The sequence below is a fragment of the Gopherus evgoodei genome, chromosome 1 (assembly GCF_007399415.2).
Source record: "Gopherus evgoodei ecotype Sinaloan lineage chromosome 1, rGopEvg1_v1.p, whole genome shotgun sequence".
In the NCBI taxonomy this organism is placed as follows: Eukaryota; Metazoa; Chordata; order Testudines; family Testudinidae; genus Gopherus; species Gopherus evgoodei.
Window position 1 is genome coordinate 269,937,022 of NC_044322.1, and position 26,968 is coordinate 269,963,989.

The window sequence follows — 26,968 nt, forward strand, 5'->3', positions numbered from 1 at the left end:
TTCTGCTCATATACACACTGGTGTAAATCAAGAGTGACTTCACTGCAATCAGTGGATTTACACTGGTGTACATGGGATTAGAATCAGACCCAAAGCCCTTTGGGATCTTGCAGGATAGAAGACACTACAGAAATACAAAGCTTATGATGATCAAATGGACTTCAAATTTCCCTTTATTTCACACGTTGTAAGTTTCACACCAAACCCTCTCTTTGCAACACCACTGCACCTGGTTAGTTTGTTTTGCGAGGCAAAAATGTTGTGAGATTTAAAAAACAGAGCACAGGAAAGTGGGAAATGACCTGATGAAACGTGAACTCCAAACAGTTCCTACAGACAAAAAAATTCACCTCTATCGAAAACTAAACAAAACGCAGCACCAATGAGTGCCTTTTAAGAGTGCATTGGAATTCCCAACACAGGAGGAAGAGCTGGGGAGAGGGAGAATGAAATAGCGGAAATCCATCTAACAGCAGGGGTCGGATTCCTCAGTGGGAAATGATCACAGAGAATACAGCATTTAAATCATAGTTATCTTTTTATTCTGTGTTATCAGCCAATATATGGCCCCCAATAAATGTGGTTTAATCTTTGTTCCATGACTGAAGCAAGAATTTTGCTCCTCATCACCTGACCCTTGGAAGGGAAGGAAGAGGGAGGGGTTTCCACTTCTCAGCCCATGAGTGAGGACTATCAGTACAGGCCAGGCAGCAGGATGCATTGGAAACCGGGAAGCCTCATCCCCTTCCCCCCAGGTCTGCTCACACCACCCTAGTGGCCAGAAGCTGTTGGGAACTGGGAGGGACACTGGAAGGAGAGATGGGAGGAGCCACTGAGTGGGGAAAAAGGGGCACTGAAGCAATAGAAAGGGGAGCAGTCACAGGCTGTAACAGATCAAGGGAAGATCATCCAGCATCCCTCACCCCAAGACTGATAATGGATCACAAAAGAACAATCACAATACTTTGGATCCAAAACTACTGCAGGGACTTTACCCTCTTCCTGGCCCCTTCTCCGCCCAGACCACATGGGGTATCAACTCCAGTTCCCCACACACACGCTTGCAAGAGTGGATAAATCAGTCCTCAAAAGTTTGTCTGTGTCTCACTTTCAGTGTGCCATCCAGCGTGGGAAGGCCCAGCACCACAGATATTCTAGGGGAAGGGAGATCTGTTCCAAAGGTTACCTTACAGAAGGTCTGCTCAGGAGGAGGGAAGCAGCGTGAGGTCTGCCCTTGCTCTGTCAGAGAGATTCAGGACAGGGTGATTTAGGGACTATGCCCATACCTGGGGGAGTACCAGAGACTGCACTCCGAGTACAGGGGACTCAGGCCTCCAAACCAGTTGTAAATTCCCAGCTGACACCACATGTGTGTGTGGGGGGAAGAGGGGAGTACTGCTTCATATTAAATATCTCTGATCCCTGAATTCTTCTCCCCAATGTCTCGGTCTGATGGCAAGGACAACCCCTAGACCAGTCCTTCTACAAAGGCTGTTGCTTGTTGCCCACTTCCTAAGTCACTACTGTCGGGATAGGGCACTGGTGCCTTCGAGTCTCCCAGAGAGTCATCGAGTGAGAAGCTCCTGCACCAGCTGCTTGAACTGCTCCTGCTGTTGGCAGATGTAGAGCTGCGTATCCCAGAGTGCGTTCACTAGGATCGCATCATTCACCTCATCCAGCATCACGTCAGACTGCAGCTGTGGGCTGAACCTGTGGATATCAAGATGTCACCAGATGGGACTAGGGAAGACAGGGGCAGCAACACAAGAAGGGACAGGCAGGGATGAGGACACAAATATCAAATGCAGCACCACATGATGCCTGGGGATAGGGAGACATGCCACACTCTGGTCTTGAGAGAGGGGGAGAACACTGGGAAGAGAGACGACCAAACAGATGGCCCAGCCCTGAGAGAGGGGAAGGGCACCAGCCAAGAAAAGCTCATACCGGAAATAGCGGGTGTCTGTCATCTCACACCAAGCCCTGGCACGGTCCACGGCCGGGCCATCAGCATCAGTACACTGCAGGGGGAAACATGCCCACTCTTAGGTCACTCAAATCAACCTAAACGCTTTTATTCCTCTGCTTGTAAAGTAAGGCTCCCTTGGCACTGAGTCCCACTGAACAGGCCTCCAAGGGAGAGAAAACTACATTTTGGAAACTTACCCACCAAATGATGTAGGGGAGCTTTTCTACAGGCCCTGCTGCAGCTCCCCATGGGGCTGAGTTCACTCTTCTAATCCTTTTGGTGTCCCAGGCCTCCACAGTTTTGTGTGCAAAAAAGGGGCCTTGGCGGTGATTCTAGTTTGGGGCTCTGGGTTCTGAGCCGTGAAATCTCTCGGATTCTGTTTATAACCTGGCTTCTGCTCCAGGAACATGATGCCAGAAGGGGCTGCATTCATTACGAGCCCTGTGAGTTATGCTGGGGCAGCTTTCAAATGAGACCTGAAATGTAGAGCTCTTGGCAAATACAAACTCCATGGAGGTTTTCTGGTCTGTAGGTATAAGGCTGAGAAGAGCCAAGGACAGGTCAAAGTTAAGGTTATTTGGGGAACCTTAACTCCAAATTTTCTTTTCAAGAATTGTTTTTGTGAACAAAAATATTCTAAGCTTCTTTTTGTTTAAAGTGTGTGTGTGTGAGAGAGTGAGTGAGAGACATATCCAATCTTCTCTCTACTATAATAGTTTTTATTCAGGAATTTCCTTAATTTGTTTGTGTTGATGAACGATCATGATGGAAATACAGAAGATTTTTCTAAAAGCAAAATACCCCGTTTTTCAGGGCTTAGTTTTTAAACCAGGCCTCCAATTCTCCACCTGGAATTTTGCACTCATAAGTAAATTGCACCCATTTTTGCATCCACAAAACTGTGGAGCCCAATTTGAAAATTAGGTCCTCTGTGTCCTATCACTTGGAGAGGCTAACTTGGTGAACCACAAACTTTCTAACACAAGATCACCTCTGCCAAGAGACAGTACATATAAAATTTCTGGCAGAAAGCAGTTTGTTTGACAAGGTTATGGTGGCTGGTGTCAAAAAAATCAGGTTTATAAAGGAGTGTTTTATACCCTCTCAGCTATAGTGTCATTAACAGCTCCATAACCCATCACACCAACGCTCCTCAGGATTAATTGAGACTGTTTGATACTTACACTACAATGCCCCCTGCTGGTTATCCTGCCTTCTCATTCGCTCCCAGAGATAATCCACCTAATCCCTTTACAAATCTACATGTATTTGAAGGATACAAGTGCCAAATAGGAAGAAGAATTCTTTAGGCTGGGCCACCTCAGACCATCTCACCCCTAACATTCCTGCTTTCCTGTGACTCCCTCAATACCAACTGACAGGGGACCACCCATACTGTAACACTCATTAGGCTGACATACTCATTGCCCCAGCACACTGTCATAATATGTATCTAAAGGTGTCATGAAAGGTATCATATGTAAACTGGTGACAAGCAGGTCCCGAAAGTCACCATGTGATATATGTACGGGGTGTAAAAGAGTTTAGACATGTGCTGGAAATATTAGCTTGAAATGTGTTTGGGCAGCAGTGTATAAACTCGGCCTGCCTTATACACCGGAATATGCATTTACTCACATGACAAGCTTGGTTACAGGCAGAGGACAATGCAAGTATCTTTACATATAAGGTAAACAAAGCCATCAAGCTAAACAAGTGAGGAGAAGATCATTTAACAATCATGCTGGGGGACAGAAACCCCAGAAAGCCTTCCTGGCTCTCAAGGCAGAGACAATAGACTTTGGGTAATATAAGGGGAGCAAAGAGACCTTTTTAGTGATCCATCTCCGAGGGGACCTAGGGTACAGCACCCTTCGAAGCTGTAAAAGTTGGGTCCCATAGTGTGGAGGGTGAGGGAGGCTGGTAACTTGATGTAAGAAAGAAAATGATGTAGGCAAAGATTGCAACTTGTGTGGGTTTTTTTGTTTGGAAACACCCATCTCTTTCTTTTGCTTTGTATCACTTCAACCTGTTCTTTGTTAATGAATCTCCTCTCGTTTTATTAAAAAAAATCTCAGCGCTGTGTGGATTAAAGAGAAATGTGAGTCTTCAGCTAATCTAACAGGCTGATGTGTGCTCTGTCCCTATGGAAGGAGCAAATTTACTGATGTCTGAAAGCGTCCAGTGACTGGGGCTGGACACTGCAGGGAGATGGCTCTGGGGAACTCGGGTTCACTGATTGTTACCTGCAAGGAAAGGCTTTGACTGAGAGAGTTTAGACTAGTTTGCTGGTCAGGCAGGTGTTTCAGGGAGCTGACGCACACAGGGCTGAGCAGCAGCAAAGCTCTCGCTCTTGCTAAGGCAGAGGGGTAACACAGTGGCTCACAGTTCTGGGTACCACAGGCACGGTGTAACAATTCCCATGTCACTGCTTAACCCACTTTCTAAAGCACGAGAGAGGTTTTTGCTGCAGCAATTTGCATTTTCCAAAGTTTAGAGAATGAGGGATTTAAGGAGGCTCTAAGAGGAGGAATGATGGCAGCTGGGATAGGAAGTGATTGTAGACACCTTGCTAGGGAGTAAGACCCTTGTTATTGAGCTCTGTAGGTTGGGGAGTGGTTCATGGAGCTCTCTGAATAGATGTCACAGGTGATCCCCACATCCTTGCTGGAATTTAAAGGGTAACAGCCTGATAAGACCCAACTGAGCATCTTTTCTTTTTAAAAATAGTACGATTTAGCATCAAAAACCACCTCCAGTGTCCTCCCTGTGCCACTCCACAGCTTCATCCCATCCAGCCCACCCCCCTTTACTCACACAATCCACCACCATCTTGCCCAGCTCTTTGGCCCCAAAGACAGTCTTGGCCAGCTCCCAGGGGTTGGAGGGGCGGAAGACATCCACGGATCTTACCGGGACCTGCGGAGGCCTCCCCGTTCCAAGGGAGACCACCACTCCCAATTTCCGCACCTGCTGGCTCTGCCCCTTTGGAGGATGGAGAAACAAAGTTTTGTTAGCATGAATCCGCAGTATTATCCCCCAAAAATACACAAACAGGATGGGGAGGGGGGAGTTTCATAAATTGCTGTCTGCATTTCATTGCCCAGATTGAGCTGATAATACTGGGGACCTGTATGGATCAAGAGATTAATTACATAAAATCACCCCACATTCCCCACCCTCCTGCACAGTAATTTAGACACATGCAGCAAAGAATCCTGTGGCACCTTATAGACTAACAGATGTTTTGGAGCATGAGCTTTCGTGGGTGAATACCCACTTCTTCACATGCATCTGAAGAAGTGGGTATTCACCCACGAAAGCTCATGCTCCAAAACGTCTGTTAGTCTATAAGGTGCCACAGGATTCTTTGCTGCTTTTACAGATCCAGACTAACACGGCTACCCCTCTGATACTTAGACACATGCCTTGCCCATCCTGAACCAGAACCTTTCCTTTCCCCTCCGCGTGACCCAAGTCTTCACTGCCAATCCAGCCCCATGCCAGAAGTGACTGACAGTCATCAACCTCTGTTCAACGTCCCATGTGAAATAACTGGGGGAGGAATCTTGGCTTTGTGCCTACAGCACAGCCGGCAGCATCACACAAAAAGCCATCACCACATTAGCATGAACTGGCCCTATCTGTTGCTTCCTCCGAGAGGCTAAGAACTGAAGGAGACACAGACAAAATGAGCTGATCCTCCTACAACAGCCAGGTTGGAGCACTATATTGGGGAGATCCGGGGAGCTTCCAGTTCCGTTGTTTAGGATGCACTACCTGGTTGGTGGCTAAATACAGGACTCTGGTCTCAGAGAGCCACCAGTTACAGCCCCCTTCCCAGGGAGGAGTCATTTACAACCAAACTGCATTGTAACATCATGCCGGAGAAATCCTCCAGGTAGTAATTAAAGCCCTAGGATTTACTCTCACCTTCTGGCTTAGGGACTTGTTGTACTCATGGATCTCTGTCATGGCATCCAGGGTGGGGTTATTGGCCAGCAGCCCACCATCCAAAAAACGCCCGATTGGTCGGAAGTACGTTGGGGCGGCACCACTGCAGCGGGCAGCGCGCCACACAAGCTGGTCTGTGAAACATGAGACAGAGCATAGGACTGACTGACTTCTTGTGTCACCATGAACAGACAGACACACTGCTGAATGGTGAGGCAAGACAGAGTAGATTTTGGGAGGAGGGGAAAAGGGAGAGATCTGTAATTTCAGAGGCCCCCTCCGCCAGTTAGCTCTGCCCTCTTTCTTCATAACACTGTGTGCTTTGCCTGGATTCACTGGAGAATAATCGCTTGTGTCAATCAATGGTCTCCAAAGTGGGGTGCGCAAGAGGATCCTTGGGGGTGCATGGCAGGAGGAGGAGTTCGAGCGGCTTTGTTTTCTTTCTTTTTTTTTTTTTTCTCCTTTGGCAGTTTGGGCGGGAGAATGAGGTTGGTTTTTTTTTTTTTTGCTTCGGTGTGGCAGGGGGTGCATGCTCAAAAAATTTTTTACCCATAAGCGTGCGCGATCAAAAAAGTTTGGAGACCACTAGTGTAAATGATGGCCCTGCAATATCCTCGCACTCATCTCCCCCACCACCACCACTCAAGCCTCTTTTAAAGATACTGGGCCAAATTCATCCCTGCTGGGACTCCGTTGAAGCTGGTAGAGTTACGTTGGGGATGAGTTTGCCCATTGTATGTAATGGATCCATTCACTAGCCCAGGAGGGATGGAGACATCCCTTTGGATCCCATCCCCATAGACAGAGGCAATGCATAACTGGGGTGGACCACAATTTAAAGGTTCCGGCAGGGGGAGGCACGTGACTTCCCCACGCATCACCTCTGGATCTACAAGCTGTTTCTAAATGGAAGACAGGGCAAGCTCCACCGCTGTGTGAGGGGCGCAGTTTCCCCTGGGCAGAGCTCTGCTATAGGAGCTAGAGAGTGGCCTCTGCCCTGGGACCAGGCCTGGAGCATTCAGCACAAGGTAATCTGCAAAGCAGGCACGGGGAAGCACTGGGATTCCAGCAGCAGGGAAGGAGAAATAGCCCCATGTGGGGGGGGGGGGCAGGGAGGAAGGAAGGGGTCAGCCCACAGCCACACACCCTGCTGCTTCCTCCCTCCCTGCGCTGCACAGACATATGGTGAGTGTTGCCACCAGGGGGAGTCTTTGTCTACTCCCTGCTGGGTGTCCCCGCGAGACACGGGGCAGAGTCTGCAGCAGCCCCTCTGGATGTTGCTAAATGGAAGACAGAAATCTGTGGGGGCTCATGACCCCGCGTGCCTGCACCTCCACACATCACCTCCGTTCACAGATGCAGGAAGCTACGTTGTCCTGACCCTTTTCCAAAAATCTGGCGGTCCTTCTGCACCACTCTTCTCCCGCAGAGCCAGGGAGAGTGCCTGCTGAATTTGCAGAGTGGCAGAACATATCCCGAGGTGGCTAGGCCAGCGTGCTACACCTTATTGCTGCAGGAAAGCAGGAACAGTCAAAGCAGGACAGGTGAGAGGGGAGACTAAGAAACTTCCACTAGGACCAAGCTCTAAGGATTGTTAAAGTAGAGAGTAACCCACTGCTGGGACATACCATCCTGCTCTTATGATGGGTAATCCACTATTGGGATGTACCATTCTTCACAGAGGGGAGGAGGGGCTCGAATCTCTCTCTCTCTCTGATAAGGTCCTCTTCTCTGCCAGTCACTTGGACCAGTGGACTCTGGTGTGTGAAAGCATTTACCTTCTGGCTTGGTCAGTGGTTTGAAGGGGTCTGTTGTCTTGACCTCAGGCTTGTTTTTCGTCGCTGGCGCCTTGTAATTCCGGAAGAGGTGGAGCTCAGCAGGTTGCCGGTCACACAGGGTCCCTGTTACTATGACCCTGTGGGAAATGAAATGAGAAACAAAGATTAGTGTTGAAACAAATTTGGTTAGGCATTATCAGCCTCTGAATCAACCTCTGTTTCCTGATCTGGTCCATGGCCTGGCTGAACGCCTCACCACGGAGCCTGCCGAAAGGAGGGGAGGGAACAATCTCAGCAAGTGCAGCTCCAGCTGGGACCTACTTGGGTTTCTGGACATCTGTCATTTTGGTGTGCTCTCCAAATTCCCTCTTCAGGAACTCATCCAGGGGCTCCGACTCGTATGGCCGTGACCCTCGGAAAACCTCATTCTTCATGCGGAAGTACAAGCAGCGCATGTAGTCCACCGGCTTCCCTGAGACACAGAACGGCATTAGCTGTAACCAGCAGTGGGAGGCAGATGGAAAAGCAGAACCAGCCAGACCCAGGGGATCAGAACTCGAATTCCCCAGGGCATCACACTCAGCCTCTGCAGTGTCTACCTGGAGCGGGAGCCATGTGCCTAATCCTCTGCAGTAGGCTCAGTGTATGGGAAAGCCTCTGAGGGAGGAGGGCAAGTTCAGAGCTGACTCCTCAGGATTCTGCAGACAATAACCAAGAGCTAATGAATCTTGTCATAGACCCTTGGTGGGGAGAAGACCAGGAACACCTGGTTGCCAGAACACTGCCTGTTTGCTGTGTGACTTCCCAAATTCCAAACAACAGGTCAGACCTTTTCCCAGGAGGAGCAAACACCGATCAGAGTTCTGGCATTTGTTTGTTAATACATCCCACTTCCCTTTCAGCTGGTAGCAACTTCCCAGAGTGATGGGCTCACAGAGCTGCACCCCCTGCCTGCCCTGCTCGCCACACACCGAGGAACCATTCTGACTCAGGCTTAGCAATGGCAGTGCCTGTGGATCAGAGCTGCCACCCCAGTCGTCCCTTACCATGTACAATAGCCAATGCCAGGATCCCTCCTGTGCTGGTCCCTGCGATCCAGTCAAAGAGCTCTCTGATTGGCCGGCCAGCAGCCTTCTCAATAGCAATGAGAAGTTGGATGAGCACCAGGCCCCGGATGCCCCCTCCATCCAAACACAGGAGGCGATCGTACCTAGAGAGGCACCAAGAGAACAGGAAGATGGCGGCTAGGTTATGCATTAGGACATACGTATGCTCAGTGCAGCAGACAGGATGGACGTTCCTCTATAAACTGGCCTCTTCTCAAGCACCCTGAACCCCCTCCCTGATGCCCCAACCTCTCCCAGCACCTCCCTGCAGCCCCTCAAGTGTCCCAGCTCTCCTCCCAATTGCTAAACCCTCCTGCAACCCCAAAAGCACTCAACTGATTTCTCAGCAGCCAAACCATCCTTAAACATCCTCTTTTGCCTTTCAGGTTCTAAAGCAGCCATCCACCACTATAACCAGCTCCCAGACCTCACCTATTGCCAGTTTCCTAAACACACTCTTTTCAGATACCATCCACTGGGAAATCAGGGGGAGTTGCCCAGGCTAAACAAGGTCTTTCCACAAGGTGTGAGATATTGGATCTGAGATCAGAAGCCTCACACAGACAAAAGAAATAACACTGTGGAGAGCCGCCTTCCTGTCACCAGATGTAGCACTCTCTTATATCCCAAAAGAACTCATCACTGCCCTGTCAACACTCTGAACAATTTCACGGCTGATCATTTTAGCAGAAACACCCAGCTAATGTGCCTTCCCCACAAACTCAAACATCTCTCAGGCACTAAAATCTCCATCTATCCCAGCCACCAAAACCTCTACCTTCCCCCTGAAACATCCCCCACAATGCAGTTACATGTTGCCATGACAAACCAAAGACAGCAGCACCTTGGTAGAGAAAGGACTGATCTCCAGATGGTGTAAACTGGTGTCACCCACCCACTTCAGTGATCAGCAGTTATGCGTTGTTAGGGACAACAGTGCATTCTTGTAGGGCACGGGATGTCATTCCCTTCAATGGACCTATGCTGATTTACACCAGCTGAGAACCTGGCCCTTTACATTGAGATGCATTGTAAAATAGAGGGAATTTAATATTCAAATGTATTGCACTGGGGGCCCAGCGTCTTAATCTCATTCTTAGTTAATTCAACAATCCCTCCCCCCTCACACACTTACCAGAAGCTACCACACAATTCCCAATCTGCTGCCCCAGAGTGCCAGGGAAACCAAGGGCCTTGCTACAGAATTTAGGGCCAGCTCAATGCCAGGGTCCTCGGGCCTTAGTGATACCAGATCCATGCACATCCCATAAGAACCAGGAGGAGGAGAAGGCCTTCAGCCCCTCAAGAATGACAGGGATCTGCTCCTCTCCTTGGCCTCTGAGAGGACTGGGCATGCAGTGCAACTTCTCCTGATGCCCTGAGTTATGGCTCTCAAGTTGGGCAGGGCTCTGGTATAACCCATCCACTTGGTGGGAGCTATTTCCCTTGAAGACAGGGATTCATTGATGAAGTCCTTCCTGCCGTGTGTGTTTAATAAAGATTTTGGAACAAATGAGTATAGCTCCCAAGCCTTCCACTGCCCTGCCACCACAGCTGTGACTGTCGCCAGCCATTCAATTCCTTCTCACCAGTACAGCTTGTTTTAATACAATATTCCTTTTGAAACAACAAAGCATAAGCAGGACTGGACACTCCTTTGATTTGCTGAGGACAGTTTCCTTATTTCCCTCCCCCGCCCAGGACCCTGCTGCTTGCCCTCCAATCACACCCTTCCCCACCCCGGTGCATTGCAGCAAGAGTTTGTTCCACCAACATTCCCCCTGCACTCCATGCCATCTTTATGCCTCCCCTCCCTACCCCACACAAGATGGATGCATCACATGAATCATGATGCTGCCAAACCAGTGCAGCAATTGGCACAGAGCTTTGCAGCCATCAAGTCGATGTGTCGGGCTGAGCTAAAGCCTGCACTAGCTGCTCAACAGCATTAAATGGGTGATGGTGGGGGCAGAGGTGGCAGATTTTAATCGCCCAGGTTGGGTTCCATTAGGGGTGTAGGCCAATGCATGGGCACTAGCAGGGGGAGAGGGGTCACACATGGGTGTGCTGCGCATGAGACTTTAGTCAATGATAATGAGAGCAGAGAACCTCACACATGCATGCGCCCCCTGCACGGAACTCTGGCTTGTTCCAGGAATGAGGGCGCCACGCATCACAGGGGGAGGAAAAAGTCACTCCCCCCTGTCCCTGTATTCAAGCCGTGCAGTTGTCTCATGAGCTCCACTCCTCGCTTACGTTCTCTTTGCATCACTGGCAGAGTCCACAACATCCGGTGTCTTCAGCAAGTGGCCAAGTGCTGTGGAAATATGGATGATGCTCTCATAACCTAGAGAGGCACAGACAGACAGCAGGAGAGAGACACACACATTTAGTGTAGTAGAGGGAGGAGAGGAAGATGCAGGAACAGGGCCTTCGCTTCACCTGGGGTGCGAATATTTCCTATGGGGTCTCCTGCATCCCTAGAGCTCCCCCACTGCCCTCTAATCTTCTACCCTATCCCTCTAGTTCCCTTTCCCACCCTTCTGTCCCTTATCTCAGAGCTCGTGGCGGAAAAGACCTTTCATGTCTGTCCCTTCCCTGCCAGGGCAGACCTGCTCCCTGCAGTACAATCTCCAGTGCTTCAACGTCCCAGACAATGAAGCTTTCACCACTTCCCTTGGGAGATTCTTTTGCACTTACACAGACCTCACCATCAGGAAATACTTCATAACAGCCAGTCAAAGTTTTGCTGTTTCATCCAAGCGACATCTCCCTGCTATTTAGACCCTTCTAGCACTCCTGTGGGACAGATACTTGTCACATTGCCTCAAGTCACTATTTAGCAAAGTTATAGTTAATGGGCTCTCTATTGCAACAAGCCAAGTCTTTACTCTTCGTTCTGCCTTTCTGTCCTGTCCCCCAGTAGCTGGTTACTGACACAGACACATTCCACCCCTCCAGCAAAGGCCTTGCATTGTGTTATATCAACACTAAGAACTTCAAGTTCCCACCCTATCAAACAAGTTCTTTGTCCCTCCTCCCTCGAGTGGACAAGCCACTGCATGCAGTGCCACCAATTCACCCCTTCCTTAGACTCCAGGCCAAATAGGATCAGAAATCAAATCCCAGAGAGCAGGTAGCCAGAGAGCTTTCAAATAAAGATGCAGAGGAGCAGATGGACCACCAGAGTAAGACAGAGAGGAGGCAGGTCCCAGCAGCTGCAGGAAATGAGAAAGAAACCTAGATTTAAGCCTGGGAGATAACCAGACATGGAGGTTTGGAAGCCTCCTCATTACCCATCTGCAGCTGTATCCCAGGCCACAACCTGGGAGAGGACAGGGGGGCAATATGGCCCAGATGAGGTGCCAGCCTGTGAAACCAAACAGAAAATGGGAGGAGAAAAAATACATTATTGCCAGCGGCTAGGAGGAAGCAGTGGATCTTTGGAGGAATCTCAGCACTGGATGAGGTTTCTCAACACACATTTAGGTCCCTGATAAAAACAGCCCTGTTCTGTCAATATATCAGAAGACTAATCCTGGAAGGACACTCCCAGACCTCCACCACTCCTGAGAGAAGAGGGGAATTCAGCCCTGGATCTCCTTCCTTGTACTACTCCAGCAGTGGAACTCCTGGAGGTACAGATGCACCTGCTGGGGTGCCATGAATCCATTTTCTCTAGAGACACCATACAGGAATGGTGCTAGGCTTGGAGTGAGAATCCAGGGTGGCCATTTCTTCAGAGCAGCAGAATTACAGGTAAGTAATTCCTCCTTTGTCCTTCTACCCACCCATTGCTCCATCCTACCAATGAGACCCTATCACTGGCTTAGAGAGAAGCCCCTCTGCTGGGGTGAGAAGGGAATTCATTTTCCACATTCATCTATCCCAAGGCCTCAGCCTTTCCCTCCACTAGCTTTCAGCCTTCAGGATTTGGGCCCCAGACACTCCCATGTCTCATTCCTCCCCACCTCTCCCCCACAGCCAGGATGCCCCATCACCAACAAAGAATGAAAAACTCAAGACAAATTTCAGCTGAGCTTTCTTTTCTGCCTCTCCAGCTGAACGGAGGTGGGTGTCTCAGCATATGGGGATGGACGGACATAGGTCCCAGATTTATTCCAAGGGTGTGTGGCCAGTCACCCAAAAATACTCCTCCTCGGGCTGGTGCACTACAGGGATGTATCCAAGAATCCAAACAGACCTATAGATGTTTTCCTGGGCCATATAAGAGAAGGGTAAACCTGATCCTGGGAAGAACGGGAGCAGGCTGACAGCTACTAAAGGCAATGAGAGCTGGGAGAAGGGACGGAGCCACAAAAGTGCAGGACAATCCAGAGAGAAGCGCTCAGAGAAGACTGTGAAGAGAGAGAAGGAGTGAGAGAGAGACAGGGCCAGAGAGGGCTTTACCTAAACTGTGGCCGTTGTTCCGTGGGAGCTGTGGTCTTTCTGGGGAGGTGGACAGCGATGGTGATTCTGCGGATGCCATGTGGGGGGATTCGGGGATAGGTGGGTGGCAGCGTTCCGTCCCTACCATTTGCAGCAGGCCTAAGAGCACCTTCCGGTTAGCACCTTGCGAGGTCGGGGAGTTGCACATATTAAAAAGAAAATCAATACACAAATCACAGGGCCATTCCATACACCCTAGCAAGCCAGTCCTGTGCGTACAGTAACTGAGGGATGAGAAGTGAGGTAGGGATATACTTTCTGCATCCTTCCACAACCAGACTTCAGGGCATGTGCTGTGTTGGGATCCCTCACCCTGCATTTCACAGCTGCTTTACAGGGCAGACACTGCACACTCAGTGTGCTCGAGGACGGGGGGACTGCACCTTGGTGGTTCAGTTGCCCTGCCTTTCCCCATAGCGCCCCTGCAGCATCTGACAGCATGGCTTGGAGAGGGGCAGTATGAGACTTTCCACTTCTACCTCCTGCTCCCTTCTTCCTCTCTTCTGCGCAGGGCTCACCTTTGCTAGTCCTGGCAGCCACCAGCCCTGGGGTCTCTCCAAACTCATTGGGGATCTCAACATCTGCTCCAAACACAATGAGGGCCTTGATTGTCTCCAGGTGGTCTTGCTGTAAGAGGGGAGAAATCTCTTGTCATAGGCAACACTCCCTTTATCCGCCTGCCGCCGCCTACTTTGCTGGGCCCTTTCGCTCTCAGTCTCGGGTGCTCCTGCTAATTAAGAACATCCAGATGAATTCACCTCCTTCACATCACTTGAGGGCCAGGGCCTGTGATGTTCCCGGTGTGGGCACCAGAACAGCTGAACCGACTAAACCCAGCTAGAGGCATGGAGAAGAGTAGTTGTGCATACTAACCCCTCTCTCATAAAAAAGAATAGTGGGGCCTGCTCCAGCGTGTTCTTTTCATGCCCTGGCCTGGAAGAAAAGTTCTCCATCAAATCCCCTTGGAAGTGCAGAACCTGCAGCCTGGGAGAAACTCACCTTCATGGCCAGGTGCAGCGGGGTGTTGCCATCCTGCCCCTTGGCATTAGTGAGAGCCCCATGCGTCAGCAGCACCATGGCGCTGTCAAAGCGCCCGCGCTTGACCATGATGTGCAAAGCCATGTCTGCCGTCTTGCTGACAGAATTCACGTCACAGCCATATTCAATCAGCATCCGGGTCATCTGTGCCCCAAAGCCATAGAGAGAGAGGGAGAGAAGGCAACAAGGAAGCGTGATAGCTTCAGAGCAACAGCGTGGGTGGGCAAACTACCCTGTTCTTCCTTAGGTAGAACATGCCAGGCAGTGAGTGCTGGAGCAACTGACAATAGCAGTGGGGAGAAGAAACAAAGACTAACGTAGACAAGGTCTAACAGTTAAGTGTCAGCTACAAAGCCCTGGGAATCTGTATTATGACAAGGAGGATCTTGTGAGGTTTCTCTAACACTTGATACTAATACAGCTCTTCACTTCAATGACATGCTTCTGAGTATCTCGCTTGTGTCTTACAACGAAACACAGGAATAGCGCCAAGCAGAATCAGAGCTAAATGAAAAACGTGATCCCATTTGGGCTAAAATCCTTGGCATATCTGAGGGAAGATTCTGTGCAGATTTTGGCAAAATCCCCCTGTTCATTTTCACTGTCCCACCTTATGAGCCAGGCAGTTTCAAGCCTGTTCAGTACTTGACTGGGAGACATCTAAAGAGAACCTAGATGCTGGAGGAAGGAGTGCTGGTAATTCAACAAGAGGCACTCTCCTCACTAAACTATGCCTGAATCAGTGCCCTGGTATGGCATCAGGGGCGCGTTATACCAGCTTGCCTGGCATTTTTCACAAAAAATAAGGGTACTGGTCCCAGTGGGCAGGCCAATTTCCTCTCTGGGTGATTATAATGTGCCTAGCTAAAATTCCCCTGCAGTGAGAAGTTATTCTTCTGTTTCCTGCCTTAGAAACTGCTATATAACGTTGATGGCACAGAATGGCTGCCATGTTCCACCCCAGAGGTGGCCTTGTTTTAGAGGCAGCACTAGTACTCCATGAGAAAGACAGAGAAGGAGAGCAAGCTGGCAGTCCAATAACCATGGGTACTCAATGCCAGGATCTGCCCACTTCACTATAAGGGTCCACAGCTCTCTCCCTCCACAGTGGATGGTACCGATTCTCCCAACTAGTATCATGGGAAGTGGCCTGGGGAAAGAGGCTGCTCTACCTGAGAATCTGAGTTGTGGGTGACCAGTGTCTGTCTTTTGGGTGGCCTGCTGGGTTACTGTTCTCTAAACGGAGTCACACACGCAGCAACATGCAGGAAGGTTAATGTTTTCAGCTGGAGGAATTAACGGGGGAAGAGGGGAGCAGAATTTCAAATGAGAAGAAGTGATCCAGTGTGACTGTATGGCATGCTGGCATGCCTCTCAGTTTGCCCCTCTGCCTGGTATCAGCTCTGCTTACCTCAGCGTTTTTGGCCCAGTGGAGCACAGCTGCTCCATAGCGGGGATCCTTGAACTGAACTTGATTGACATCCACTTCAAGAAGGGCCCGCACACACCTTCGGGAGGAAACGAGATGGAGGCATGGAAAAGGAACAGTCATGGATGGGGACAAAGACCCCAGCCTGCCAACAGCATGCAGGTGTCGGCACATCCTTGAGAGCTCACGCTGGGGAACTGTGGGTTAACAGCCTTCTCTCCCTCCACCCCACTTGGGATGCTCTGTGACCTGGGCAGGCCCCTGAATAGCAAAGCATCCAGTGCTCCCTGCTCTTAGACAGAGGAGCAGCTAAGAGTCAATGTGCTACTAAGGCCACACTAGCAGAGAGGACAGCAGGCACCGGGAGAAGATACCTGGAACCCAGGCCATTGGATCATGCCCTGCTAGTGAGGCAAATGGACACTGGGAGGGAACAGAGCATTAATGCTAGTGGGTGACATTCTGGGGCTGGCCCATCCTCAAAGGCAAACCCACAATGGTAGTGGGCACACAGGATCTGAGCATGTGGTGTCTTAAGAGTGCCTATTCTCAGAGAGGCACGTGAGCACAAGGCAGGGGCACGCTAGCCAGGCATCAACCACGGAGTTCCATTCCAAGCAGGGTGAATGGGTACTAGGCGGAGTCTCAGTCAGCGAGCACTATCCTGCTGTCACTCCTATCCCAGCAAGATAGGCAAGCACTGGGAAAGGGCAGGCGAGTCTATGCTAGTCAGTGATGCCCTGACAGCAGGATAAGCAGGCACCCAGGGAAGAGCACATGGGCTCCAAGCCCGCAGGTGGGGCCCTTCCAGTGCTCCGTTTCCAACAAGACAGGTGAACACTTACCCCTTCTGGGAGTACTTCACGGCAGTGTGAATGGGGTAGCCCAGTGTCCCCATGACGTTGCACTTGGCATGGCATTTCAGTAGAGCCAGAACCACATCCTCTTTGCCCAGCTGGCAGGCTAGGTGCAGAGGCGTCTGTCCCTGATTGCTCAGGTGGTTCAACCCAACAGATGGCTTTTTGCCCAGGAGCTGAAAAGAAATTGAACAGCAAAATCTCTCTCTCTCCAGGCTCTGAGGACTGCTCCTGGGGACAGTATGTGACTCATCCTAAATGGCACAGCTTGTCCCCATCCCCTACCCTAGGACCACCCCACAAGTCCATCGTGGTGGTTATTTAAACTCTCCTTGTTTGTCCAACAGGGAAGTCCATTACTCCACCTTGCGCTCTCCCCTTTGGCTCAAGCTTAGGTTAGAGCCTGAATCCAGATCCTGCTTAACGTATAAACAAAATAGAAATGTTTTCAAGACTTTGGTTTTGGAAATGTCAAACAAAACAGTGTTGTCCGTTTGTTTGTTAAACTGACACCCACACCCACACCCTCTCTCTGCAGGAAACAAAAACCCACCAGAGAGGCAGAAAGTGAATCTGGACAGTTTAATTTCCCTGTTCTTGCTGAATCAAAGGGTAAACAGCATCCTGGGGGAGGTCAATCCAGTTTCAAATCTCAGGGCAAACCCATTAAGCTACTATTATTATAGTAACATGGAGAGGCTGCCCCGTTAAATCAGGATTGTTTTAGGGCCCCTGAAAGGTCCAATACCCTAGATGTGGCGAGGCCTCCTCATCCCACCTTCCTTGTCACAAGTCAAGAAAACCCCTATGGTCTGTCCCAAAACTCTCTTGGATTCCTCCAAAGTCCAAGACCGACATCTAGAAAACTACCCAATCCAAAAGCCAAGAAGTAGGAGAAATGGTGAAGTGCTGCAAGGCTATCTGGCTATGGACATAGAAATACCAGCACTGAAGCACCTTCTCTCACCTCACACAGATCACCATTGACCTGCCATAGAAAGAGAAAGCCAGTAGGAAGAAAACTCTAGTGGTGCTGGTCAGATCAGACCAGATGCGATCAGATACAGCCGGACTTGGCCCTGAGGAATTTCTACATACCAAAGTTAGGGCTGTAAAGGAGGCAGAGCTCTTCCCTCTCCTCTGTGACAGAGGCAGCAAAGTCAAGCCCAGCAGAACTTTCTGGACTGCAAATCACAGTGAGAACTCAGTCTGCCCCCACTCGACTCCAGAACCTCTTCTTGCAAAGAATCAGCCTCTTTTCCCAAAACCCACCGCAAACTAACCACAGACCAGAAACACACACACCTCCACTCAAGGGTTTGGCCACCTATCACTCTGAACCCTGCCCTTCCTGAATGGTATAAGAATAGAGAACAGCCAGCAAAAAAGAGTCTCCAATGCCACCTGTCAGTGTCCAGTCTCCTTCCCCATCAAGATTCAGGCCCGGGCACAATGCAGAGACAGCACTTGTCTATGGACAGCAGGCAGTCATCCCACAGAGTAACAATGGAAGCACATCTGTAGCCCACAGGTCTATACTCAGACCAAATCCATAGGGTAGTTATGGGCACCACCAAAACCTCAGGACCACAATCCTTAATCTTAGCCTGTGCAGACGCATTTTACTCACTAACCCTTCAGACCAGCAGGAAGGAACCACATTGACTCAGTCCATAAGGATCTAGATTGTCAAGCCTATCTGGCCAACATACCATAGTAACTAAACAAGGACCCACAGGAATCATGGTTTGGTCTGACTCAGTCCACACACAGCTCTGACTGTCATGTCACCTGACTCAAGGGGAGGCAGGTTTAAGGACGGACTCTGCAGACTCTGAAGAATGAGGGGAATTGGTCAAGCTAGCCTTTGACTCTCAGTCACAATGAAAGGCCACGAGAAACTTGGTTTGGTCTTCCCTTGCTATAGGCGCCACAGAAGCAAGAAAGAGAACTCTTGGCCTAAGGCCAGAAGTAGATGCAAATAAATATAGGGTTTTTTTGATGCACTCGTTTTGCACCTCATCCTGTTTTACTCCTGTCCCAGAGCACTCTGGGCTTTAGAGTTCAGTCCTGGAGAACTCTGCAGTCACACAGACAGCAACGTCCCTAAAGAGAGAGGAAATGGCGGGGGGGGGAGGCTGAGATCAAGCCAAAGATTTGCACCCTCCTGTCCTCCTGCAGCAGCAGATCTATTTGGCTTTTTCTCCTCCAAGTGCAGAAAGCCTTGCTTCTATCTCCTCCAGACGTAGAGCACTGGGTTCCTTTCTTTCACCCTCACCCCACAGTAGGAAGAGTACTCAGCAGCCAGCTGGAAAGCCCGCTGCTTCCCCCTCACCTTTACGATCTCAGGGTTACTCCCTCGGACTGCATAGTGAAAGACTGTCTCCCCGTTTTTGTCGGTGACATCCAGCCGGGCATGGCACTCCACCAGCTCACACAGACACTCCATGTTTCCCTTCCGGCAGGCGAGCTGCAGTGGAGTACAGCCATCCTCGCACTCTGTGCTGTTCACACAGCTGCAACACAAGAGAGTAAACAGGAGGGTCCCTGCCCTGAGAGAGGACACTCAGTACAACACTCTCCCAGAGGTTTGCATCAGATTCCCTAAATTACTGTGTTAGAACTAATTGTTTCATGTACTTGGTGTTTATGAAAGCAAGGGGCAGAGCATGGGGAAGTGCTATGCAAGCTTCCTCCACTCACATCCCTGCCAAAGCACTCATTCCTGCCACCTAGTGCCTCCTGCTATTTCAGTACTGGAACCACCACAGAACTGCTAACATTCCTTGCTCCTGATGTGCAGCATCCTCTGCTAGATTGTACCCAATGACCAAGAGGAGAAAGCTCCTGTATTAACCCCTCAGCCCCTGAGCCTATCCAGTTTCTAATTCCCCTTGCCCACACTGAATGTTTTCCCAGATAAATGCTGAAAGGGAACCGGGCATCTAGGCCAAAGTGATTTCCAGCACTTTATTATCTAGAAAGAGAATTCCTCTCCCTTCTTGTTGCTTATGTAACATGCCTGCACAGTGTACCACAACCCCCTCTAGTGGTTGGTCCACACAGATTATATAAAAGCCTTACTGCTGCTACCAGCTAATAGATTGACTCCTTCAGCTCAGATGCAGGAGGTTGGTGCTGAAGGTAATGAGCTCAAAGTTCACTAGCAACTCCCAAGGTGAGTGTTAGATTTATACCCTTCAATAATGGGCAAGCAGCAGGTTTAAAACAAACAAAAGGAAGCATTTCTTCACATAATGCAGAGTCAACCTGTGAAACTCTTTGCCAGAGGATGTTGTGAAGGCCAAGACTATAACAGGGTTAAAAAAAGAACTAGATAAGTTCATGGAGGATAGGTCTATCAATGGCTGTTAGCCAGGATGGGCAGGGATGGTGTCCCTAACCTCTGTTTGCCAGAAGCTGGGAATGGGCGACAGGGGATAAATCACTTGATAAACCTGTTCTATTAATTCTCTCTGGGGCACCTGGCATTGGCCACTGTTGGAAGACAGGATACTGGTCTAGATGGACCTTTGGTCTGACCCAGTATGGCTGTTCTTATGTAAGCAGTTATCACACTCATCATTTGACCAAGCTAGGCATTTAGGCCACTATCTGCCAATGTGAGGTCAACGGAAGTTGCAGGAGCCAAGCTCTTCCAACAAGCAACCTACTTTTATTTATTTAGGGGCTGGAATAGGGATTTAGGAGCTTGACCTTGAAAGCATGGGCCTGAAGTGCACTCCGGGCCTGAGCTAACTCCTAGTGATACTCCTTCAAGAGAGCTCCTCAGCCCTTGCCTTAGGATGCGATTGTGTTGGAAACTCCCCGGAAGCTCTGTCTCCACTGCCACATGTGCCAGAGACCAGTAGGGGTGGTTACGGAAACAGTCACTCAGTTGCTGGAGGACCTCCAGTTGCAGAGGTTGTGGCGAGCTCTCGTAGAAGGGGCGCAGCCGCCTGGCATACTGCTCAAAGCGCTCAATGGCATCCGTCTCATTGTCTAACTGGAAGAGCCTGGAGAAGAGTAAAGGGAATGAGAATGCAGCCCAGCTCCCCTTGATAGAGGCCAAAAGCCAACTCTCCCTAGCACCAGGGAGACATATTGATTCTCCACACCCTAGTGCTAGGCATTTCTCCACCCGCTTGCATTCACTCTTAAGGATTCCTCACCCAGTTGGGCATCCTGTCCCCAATGACAGCACCTGCAGCCAGAAAGACGTTTCCATTCCCCAGGCTGCCACTCTCCCTGTTCTCAGAAAATTTCCACTCTGGCTCCAAAACATAACCCGAAGAGGAAAGGGTCGTCTGTCACTCACCGAAAGGCGACCAGATGACTCTGGGGGTTCACCAGCAAGCAGTCCCAGGAGCGAGCGTTTTTGCTCTTGTACAAGATCACCCTGTCGTCCTCTCTCAGGCGTGTGTGAGCCACATACTCTGCCAGGGGCACCTCCTTCACCCGGTAAGGGTTTGAAAACAGATTACTGTAACTGTTGATGGTGTTTACAAGTCGGCCAAAAAACTGCATCTTTTGGGGAAAACAACTGTCCGCTTCCCCTCACCCTGGAAGAAATCAAAGTCCAAATTCAGCCTAGGTCAGTACCTTCTCCCACTGCCCATATCTGGCAAAGCCAAGAGACTTCCATTCAGTGACCGTAACCCCCAGCTTCCCACTCCCTACCCTCAACGCATTGTCTCAATAGGAGTCCATTGACTCTTCATGTATTCCATGAGACAAGATATGCCATCCCTATCCAGTGTGCAATGCGGGGTGAAGAGTTGGTCCCCACATATCAGCTGAACAGATTTCTAGCAGGCACTGCCTGGCCCTGAAATTTCAGCCTCAGTCAGGGTCAGGGTCCCATTGTGTTGAGTGCTGTACTGTGAGATGGGCCTCATCCCAAAGAGCTTACCATCTACACAGACCAGGAGTGGGAGAAAGGCCAGGCCTAGTGTCTCCATTTTACAGATGGAGAACTGAGCTGCAGACAAGTTAAAGTGACTTGCCCAAGGTCACACAGGGTGTCTGCGTCAGAGCCAGGAATCAAATCCAGATCTCCTGAGTCCCAATCCAGTTCCTTTGACATAGTACAACCATAAAAGGTGTTGAAGCTCTTAGCTAAGTCCTCAGCCATCCCTTGCAAACTACGGCCATGATTTTGCCTTATTCACATTACCTCACCAACACCACTTCTGTCGCCTTCCTCAACCTCCATACTAAGATCCCAATCCTGCAAACATAAGGGCTTAATTTTACTACCAGTAGAACTAGTCATGGCAGTAAAGTGTTTGCTATCAGAGCCTAAACATGCAATTTTTAACTTGGACCACATGGAGCGGTATGAAACAGATGTCTGGAGTATAAAATTAGTGTTGTATGGAAGTAGACGGCCATGGGCGTGGCCTAGATTTGAAGTTGACAGTTATATTGAGGTGTGTCCTGGTGTATGATTGTTAATGGAGAGAATTATTTGTTTTTTTTAAGTGCAAGCTGTTTGTACAGCGTTCATCATTTTGGGAAGTTATTGTCTGACATCTTTAGTAGACTTTAGGTGACGAAATGAGGAAGCCTGTCTGCTAATGTGTTGTAACAGCTGCTTGTGGATGGAGTTAAACGTTGCATATTTTGCACAGAGGAGGAAGTTGGGAAAGGCAAATACATCATATTGAGTGTGAGGCAGACGAGAGAAGGTGAAATCATGGTGTAGGTCACATGAGATGGCTGAAGACTTAACTAGGGATTGGATGGCTTTTTTATGGTTATATTTGTGAAAATCACTTGAACAACTTTAACTGGTTTTTAAGGAAGTTGCCAGGTTTTTGAAGTCTACATGAATGCTGATAGTCCTACAGACAGCTGTACACCTTGATACATCCCCTTCCAGAGCCCTGATGCCCACAAACCATCCTCAGTCAGTTGCCCTAGTGGCCCCCACAGCTGCAGTCCACCATAACCATGTTCCCCATTCTCTCCATGCATGGCCCAGCTACTCTCCCTGCTATACCTAGCCTTGCTCCTCTGCCCACAGCCCTGATTATAAAACATCCTTGGTCCCCACCAAGCTCCCCACTCTTCCACCACACGCCGCTTTGAAATATTGGTATGTATTGACATGGGCACATAGTGTCTGTTAAATCTTTAATTTAAATCTCTGCAGTAGGGAGGAGAGAGTGTCAGTATGGATCTACTAAGACAGTACATTACATGGACAAACGTTTCTTCTGTAAGTACACTTAGGCCAGGTCTACATTACAGATCTGTATCTAACGAATTTGCTCAGGGATGCAAAAAATCCACAGCGCTGAGCGACACTATACCAACCTAACCCCCCTGTGTAGACAGAGCTGTATCAGTGGGAGATCTTGCTACTGCCTCTCAGGGAGACAAATTAATGCCACTGAGATAAGCTCTTCCAGAGCATCTCACTAAAGCACTGCAGCTGCACTGCTGTAGATGAAGACGAGCCCTTATTTTTTTCTTTCCGGATCCTGCTTCCTCACACATCCACTTGAAGAGAACTGAGGTGTGCTCCTTACTGAAGGGAGACTGAAACACTCCTATCCTGTGTGCAGCATTCAATCTGATCACAAATTAGTATCAAGAATATAGCACTTCGAAGAGGTATGAGTCAGGCTCTAGGTAGCAGCCTTCCAGCTCAACCGTCTGCATGTGAGGAACAGATGCTGCAGTAGCTGCTAGACTCCAGCAGAAGGGATGTTAAGTCCTTCAGGAATTCGGCAAGGACATAGCCTAAGAACTGAATCTGGTCTGCTTAGATTGCCTCTAAACTGAAAGGAATGGCCAGCCCGCTGACCACCCACCCTCAAAGACTTTGCCCTGACAATGAAACAATGTCCTCTCTTTACATCCACCATGTGCAGCCATGCTAAACCCAGAAGGTCACAGGGTTTAGGAAGAATATTGGCATAGAAACTACCTGATTTAAATAAAAATCAGACCACCACACAAGAGTTTGGGAGGCTGGCTTAGGACTACTTCATCCTTCTGAAAATTTGTATAAGCATGTCATCAAAGCCTGCAGTTCTGTAACTTTCACAGATATTATAGACATAAAATGATAGATGCAAGAAAAATCAGTTTCTGTGAGGGTCTAAAGGACCTTAGGAAGATAGAGTTCAATCCCATGAATTTTCAAGTTATGATCTGAACATACAGATTCATCAACTCTTTAATATACTGTTCCCTAAAGGATGACAAGGCACCGAGACGGGTTGCACCAGCATGTGGAAAGCAGAGAAAACAGCCAAGTGAATTTTGTTTACATCCCAGGAGAACCTTAAATCAGTCCAGGGTAAAACCAGTTCTAAAATAACTAGCAAAGGGACAAGATTGGAGTTCCACAGGCCCCTTCTTCTCAGAGAAAAAGCATTCTGGATCAGAGAAGGCCTTATCTCTCTTGCATTATACAGACTGTGGCTATCCACCGCATAATTTGTCAGGGAAGGGATCCCTGAACCCTGACATTTTCCTCTATCTACCAAAGCAGAGGGATGGCTCAGACACAGGTTTGATACAGGAGGTGGGAGGTGACAATCTGTGGCCTGTATTATGCAGGACATCAGACTAGATGATCATAATGGTCCCTTCTGACCTTAAAGTCTACGATTCTATGATTCTAACTGAATGGTCAGAAAAAATCCAAACCTAAAAGCAAGAAAAAAAGACCAACTAATTTCTATTATGTATATAATTTAGACTAAAAGCATCTTAACCCCAATACAAATGCCAACTCAGGGAGAAGACTGGGTCCCACAACCTCACAAGATGGCAGAACAGCTGAAGAGAGTGATGGAGGATTTTATACCCTTGGTTGGAGAATGTCCAGAGCAGGTGGAATTGATAGAGTGCTTAGAACGGGGGTAGTCCATCTACACTAGGGTTCCTAATGTTGCTAATATGGATGGAGCTAAACAGGTGTTAGCAATGAAGGGACATATTTAAAAAACTTTCTTAGCGTAGGTAGGGCCCCAGATCTCTGCTGTAACCATTAGATAATGGTCATCCCTTTTTAGCAAGAAGGGGAAGTTAGACAGGTGAGTTCAGATACTGAACAGCTCCTATGCACATAACTTTTGGGGGAAACCTAACGGCCTAAAAACAGGATCTACAAAACAAATAGCAGGACAAGGGAAATTTGACACAGGGTATCTAACGCAGCATTTCACCACGCTCCCAAAAGAAATCTCAGACAAACCCCAGCCACTTCCAAGCTGGGGAAAAACCAGAGATAGAGGGGAAGCAGGGGAATTTCTGCTAGTTACAGATCTCTTTTTTGGATTCACTTCTACAAGAGAGGAAAAATGCTGATTGGAGAGAAGGAAACAGAACATAAGCACAAGATAAACAACCTGCACAAGGTGGTCTATCTTTTATCCCCACCTATCCAAAGAGGAGATACAGGAAATGAATTATATGCAAAAAGAGGAACAGAAAACCGCTTCAACGAACACCCCCCCCCAAAGAGAAAAGCAAACATGAAGCTGGGGCTCTTTTGTTCCTTTACTAACAGCTGACTTCAATCTAGTCCGTCAGTCATTTCCAGGAAGGGCATGTGGGGATTTCGCTGTGCCCCAAAGACACCCACTGGCCTTGCTGCAGTTTGATCCCTTGTGTCGAGGCCCTGCACTGCGCCATCCCTCCAGCTGAGGCTGGAAAACCCCCTTCGCAGGGCCACTCGGCCCCACGCCTGCTCTGGGCGGAGCGGGCTCAGCGCTTCATTCCCCTCCGCCAGGCAGGGAAGGAGGCAGCACCACGCGGGGATCTGCGGGGTCGCGCCACGGGCTGGGGCGGGGAGCCGCCCGCCTGGCCGTCCGGCCCCGGAGCAGCAGCGCCCGGGGACAGGCCCGGCGGGTGCAGTGGGAACAGGGCGGGGGGCGCTGAGCCCAGCTCCCTGCACGGCAGCACTGACTGGGCGCGCACCCCCCGCCCGCGGAACCGACCGACCTCGAGCCCGCACCGCCCGCGTGCTCGGGCGGCTCCTGCGGCCCCCACAATCCTTAGCGGGAAGCCCAGGCCCGTGCCCCTCCCCCAAACTCGCTTATCGAGTCACTCACCCACCGCAAGCTACTACCCGCCGTCCGCAAAATATACTGCAACGTCACGTGATCCCCTCTTCGCCAACCACAGCGCTCGCTCCTTCACTCTCCTGCCCCGCCCCACCCCCTGGCCAATCACAGGCGCCATCCGATCTGGGCGGGGAAGAGGGCAGGACCTGGGGCCCGGATGACTTTTGTTTTTGAACGCCCTGTCAGAGTAGTGGAGTTCCGCCGGCGGCCATGTTTGAGCGGGGCGGATGTAAAGGCAAAGACTGATGGTAGCGTGATAGGCATCTTTGTGAGGGGCAAAGGACTTCCTCACACACACACACACACACACACACATTAAAGAGACAGTGACCTGAAAACGTTCCCCCATTTCCACTGAGCCGTCGTGACTTTCCCGTTCAGTGGCAGGGGGAGGGCTCTAGATTCTGTGCTGTGGGGAGACCAACCTCCTGCTCTGGGCCACACTTCATTTCTCTGATGGAACAAGAGTCGCTTCATGGCTCTGGGGGCTGCACAGCGCCCCCGTCCCTGCACCCACATTGCAAAATGTCCCGGACAAAATTAATTGTCCTTTCCCGCCCACCTCTAAGCATGAAACTAGCCTCGTGGCCGGTCTCATACTTAGAACTGGGTGGGGATGGAAAAGGACAATCAGTTCTCCCTGGGACATTTTGCAAATCTGATTTTTATTTCCCTACATTTTTCTGTGAAAATGTTTCAGTTTGGGATAAAAAAAGTCCAGTGTCAGAAAATGTTTCCATCTTAAAACACCCAGAACCTGAAAAATGAACCTTCCTACCACAAACAGACCTTTTTACTGAACGTCTTTCAGGTTTTGTATTTGTCAACCACAATTAAAATGCTCGTGTTGAGCCAAAAGCCCCTGCTCTTTAAAAAGAAAAGCGTGCGGGGGGGTTAACTAAAATATTTCAATTACATTTCCTAAAGTCATAGATTTTAAGGCCAGAAGAGGGATCATTAGATCATCTAGTCCAGGGGTCCCCAATGTGGTGCCTGCGGGCTACTGGCTGGTGGACGAGTATCTGCTGAAATGCTGCTGACAAGCTGCGTCATCCAGAGGCATCGCCGCCAAAATGCTGCCAGTTTTCGGTAGTATTTCGGTGGCAACGCCTCTGGATGATGCTGCTTGTGGAGAGCATTTCGGTGGAGCCGCTTGTTGGCAGAATTTTGGTGATGTTCGTCCGCCGCCACAGTCCTCTGTGGCTCATTGTCTGGCGCCTGCCAGATAAAAAAGGTTGGGAACCACTGCTCTAGTCTGACCTCTTGTAGATCACAAGCCATAAAATGCCACCCAGTCACCCC

General features: G+C 49.6%; 1 protein-coding gene across 6 annotated transcripts; it reads right to left on the reverse strand.

The window, feature by feature from the left end:
* Nucleotides 1-519: 519 nt before the first annotated feature.
* PLA2G6 (phospholipase A2 group VI) lies at nucleotides 520-25,861 on the reverse strand. Of its 6 annotated transcripts, none has more exons than XM_030546186.1 (17): nucleotides 25,655-25,860; nucleotides 20,899-21,142; nucleotides 20,381-20,596; nucleotides 18,916-19,096; nucleotides 16,569-16,756; nucleotides 15,706-15,802; nucleotides 14,256-14,438; nucleotides 13,775-13,883; nucleotides 13,218-13,379; nucleotides 11,064-11,154; nucleotides 8,748-8,911; nucleotides 8,023-8,173; nucleotides 7,702-7,838; nucleotides 5,903-6,057; nucleotides 4,787-4,954; nucleotides 1,948-2,021; nucleotides 520-1,710 (listed from the first exon to the last, which is right to left on the reverse strand). In XM_030546186.1, the coding sequence occupies exons 2-17, from the start codon at nucleotides 21,105-21,107 to the stop codon at nucleotides 1,566-1,568; spliced, it is 2,430 nt and encodes an 809-aa protein (XP_030402046.1). In that variant the 5' UTR covers nucleotides 21,108-21,142; nucleotides 25,655-25,860; the 3' UTR covers nucleotides 520-1,565. The 6 variants fall into 6 exon arrangements, with proteins under 6 accessions (XP_030402046.1, XP_030402053.1, XP_030402061.1 ...); XM_030546193.1 differs by having other exon boundaries at nucleotides 25,659-25,681; XM_030546201.1 differs by lacking the exon at nucleotides 25,655-25,860 and adding an exon at nucleotides 25,109-25,128.
* Nucleotides 25,862-26,968: the final 1,107 nt, after the last annotated feature.

Excerpts from the sequence above, each read along its gene's own strand:
- PLA2G6 (XM_030546186.1), bottom strand. The coding sequence starts at position 21,107 with ATGCAGTTTTTTGGCCGACTTGTAAACACCATCAACAGTTACAGTAAT. Across the intron at positions 16,757-18,915 it reads GTAACCCTGAGATCGTAAAG|CTCCTGGGCAAAAAGCCATC; the intron begins GTGAGGGGGAAG and ends ATTTCTTTTCAG. Across the intron at positions 2,022-4,786 it reads GCAAGATGGTGGTGGATTGT|TGTACTGATGCTGATGGCCC; the intron begins GTGAGTAAAGGG and ends TTCCCCCTGCAG.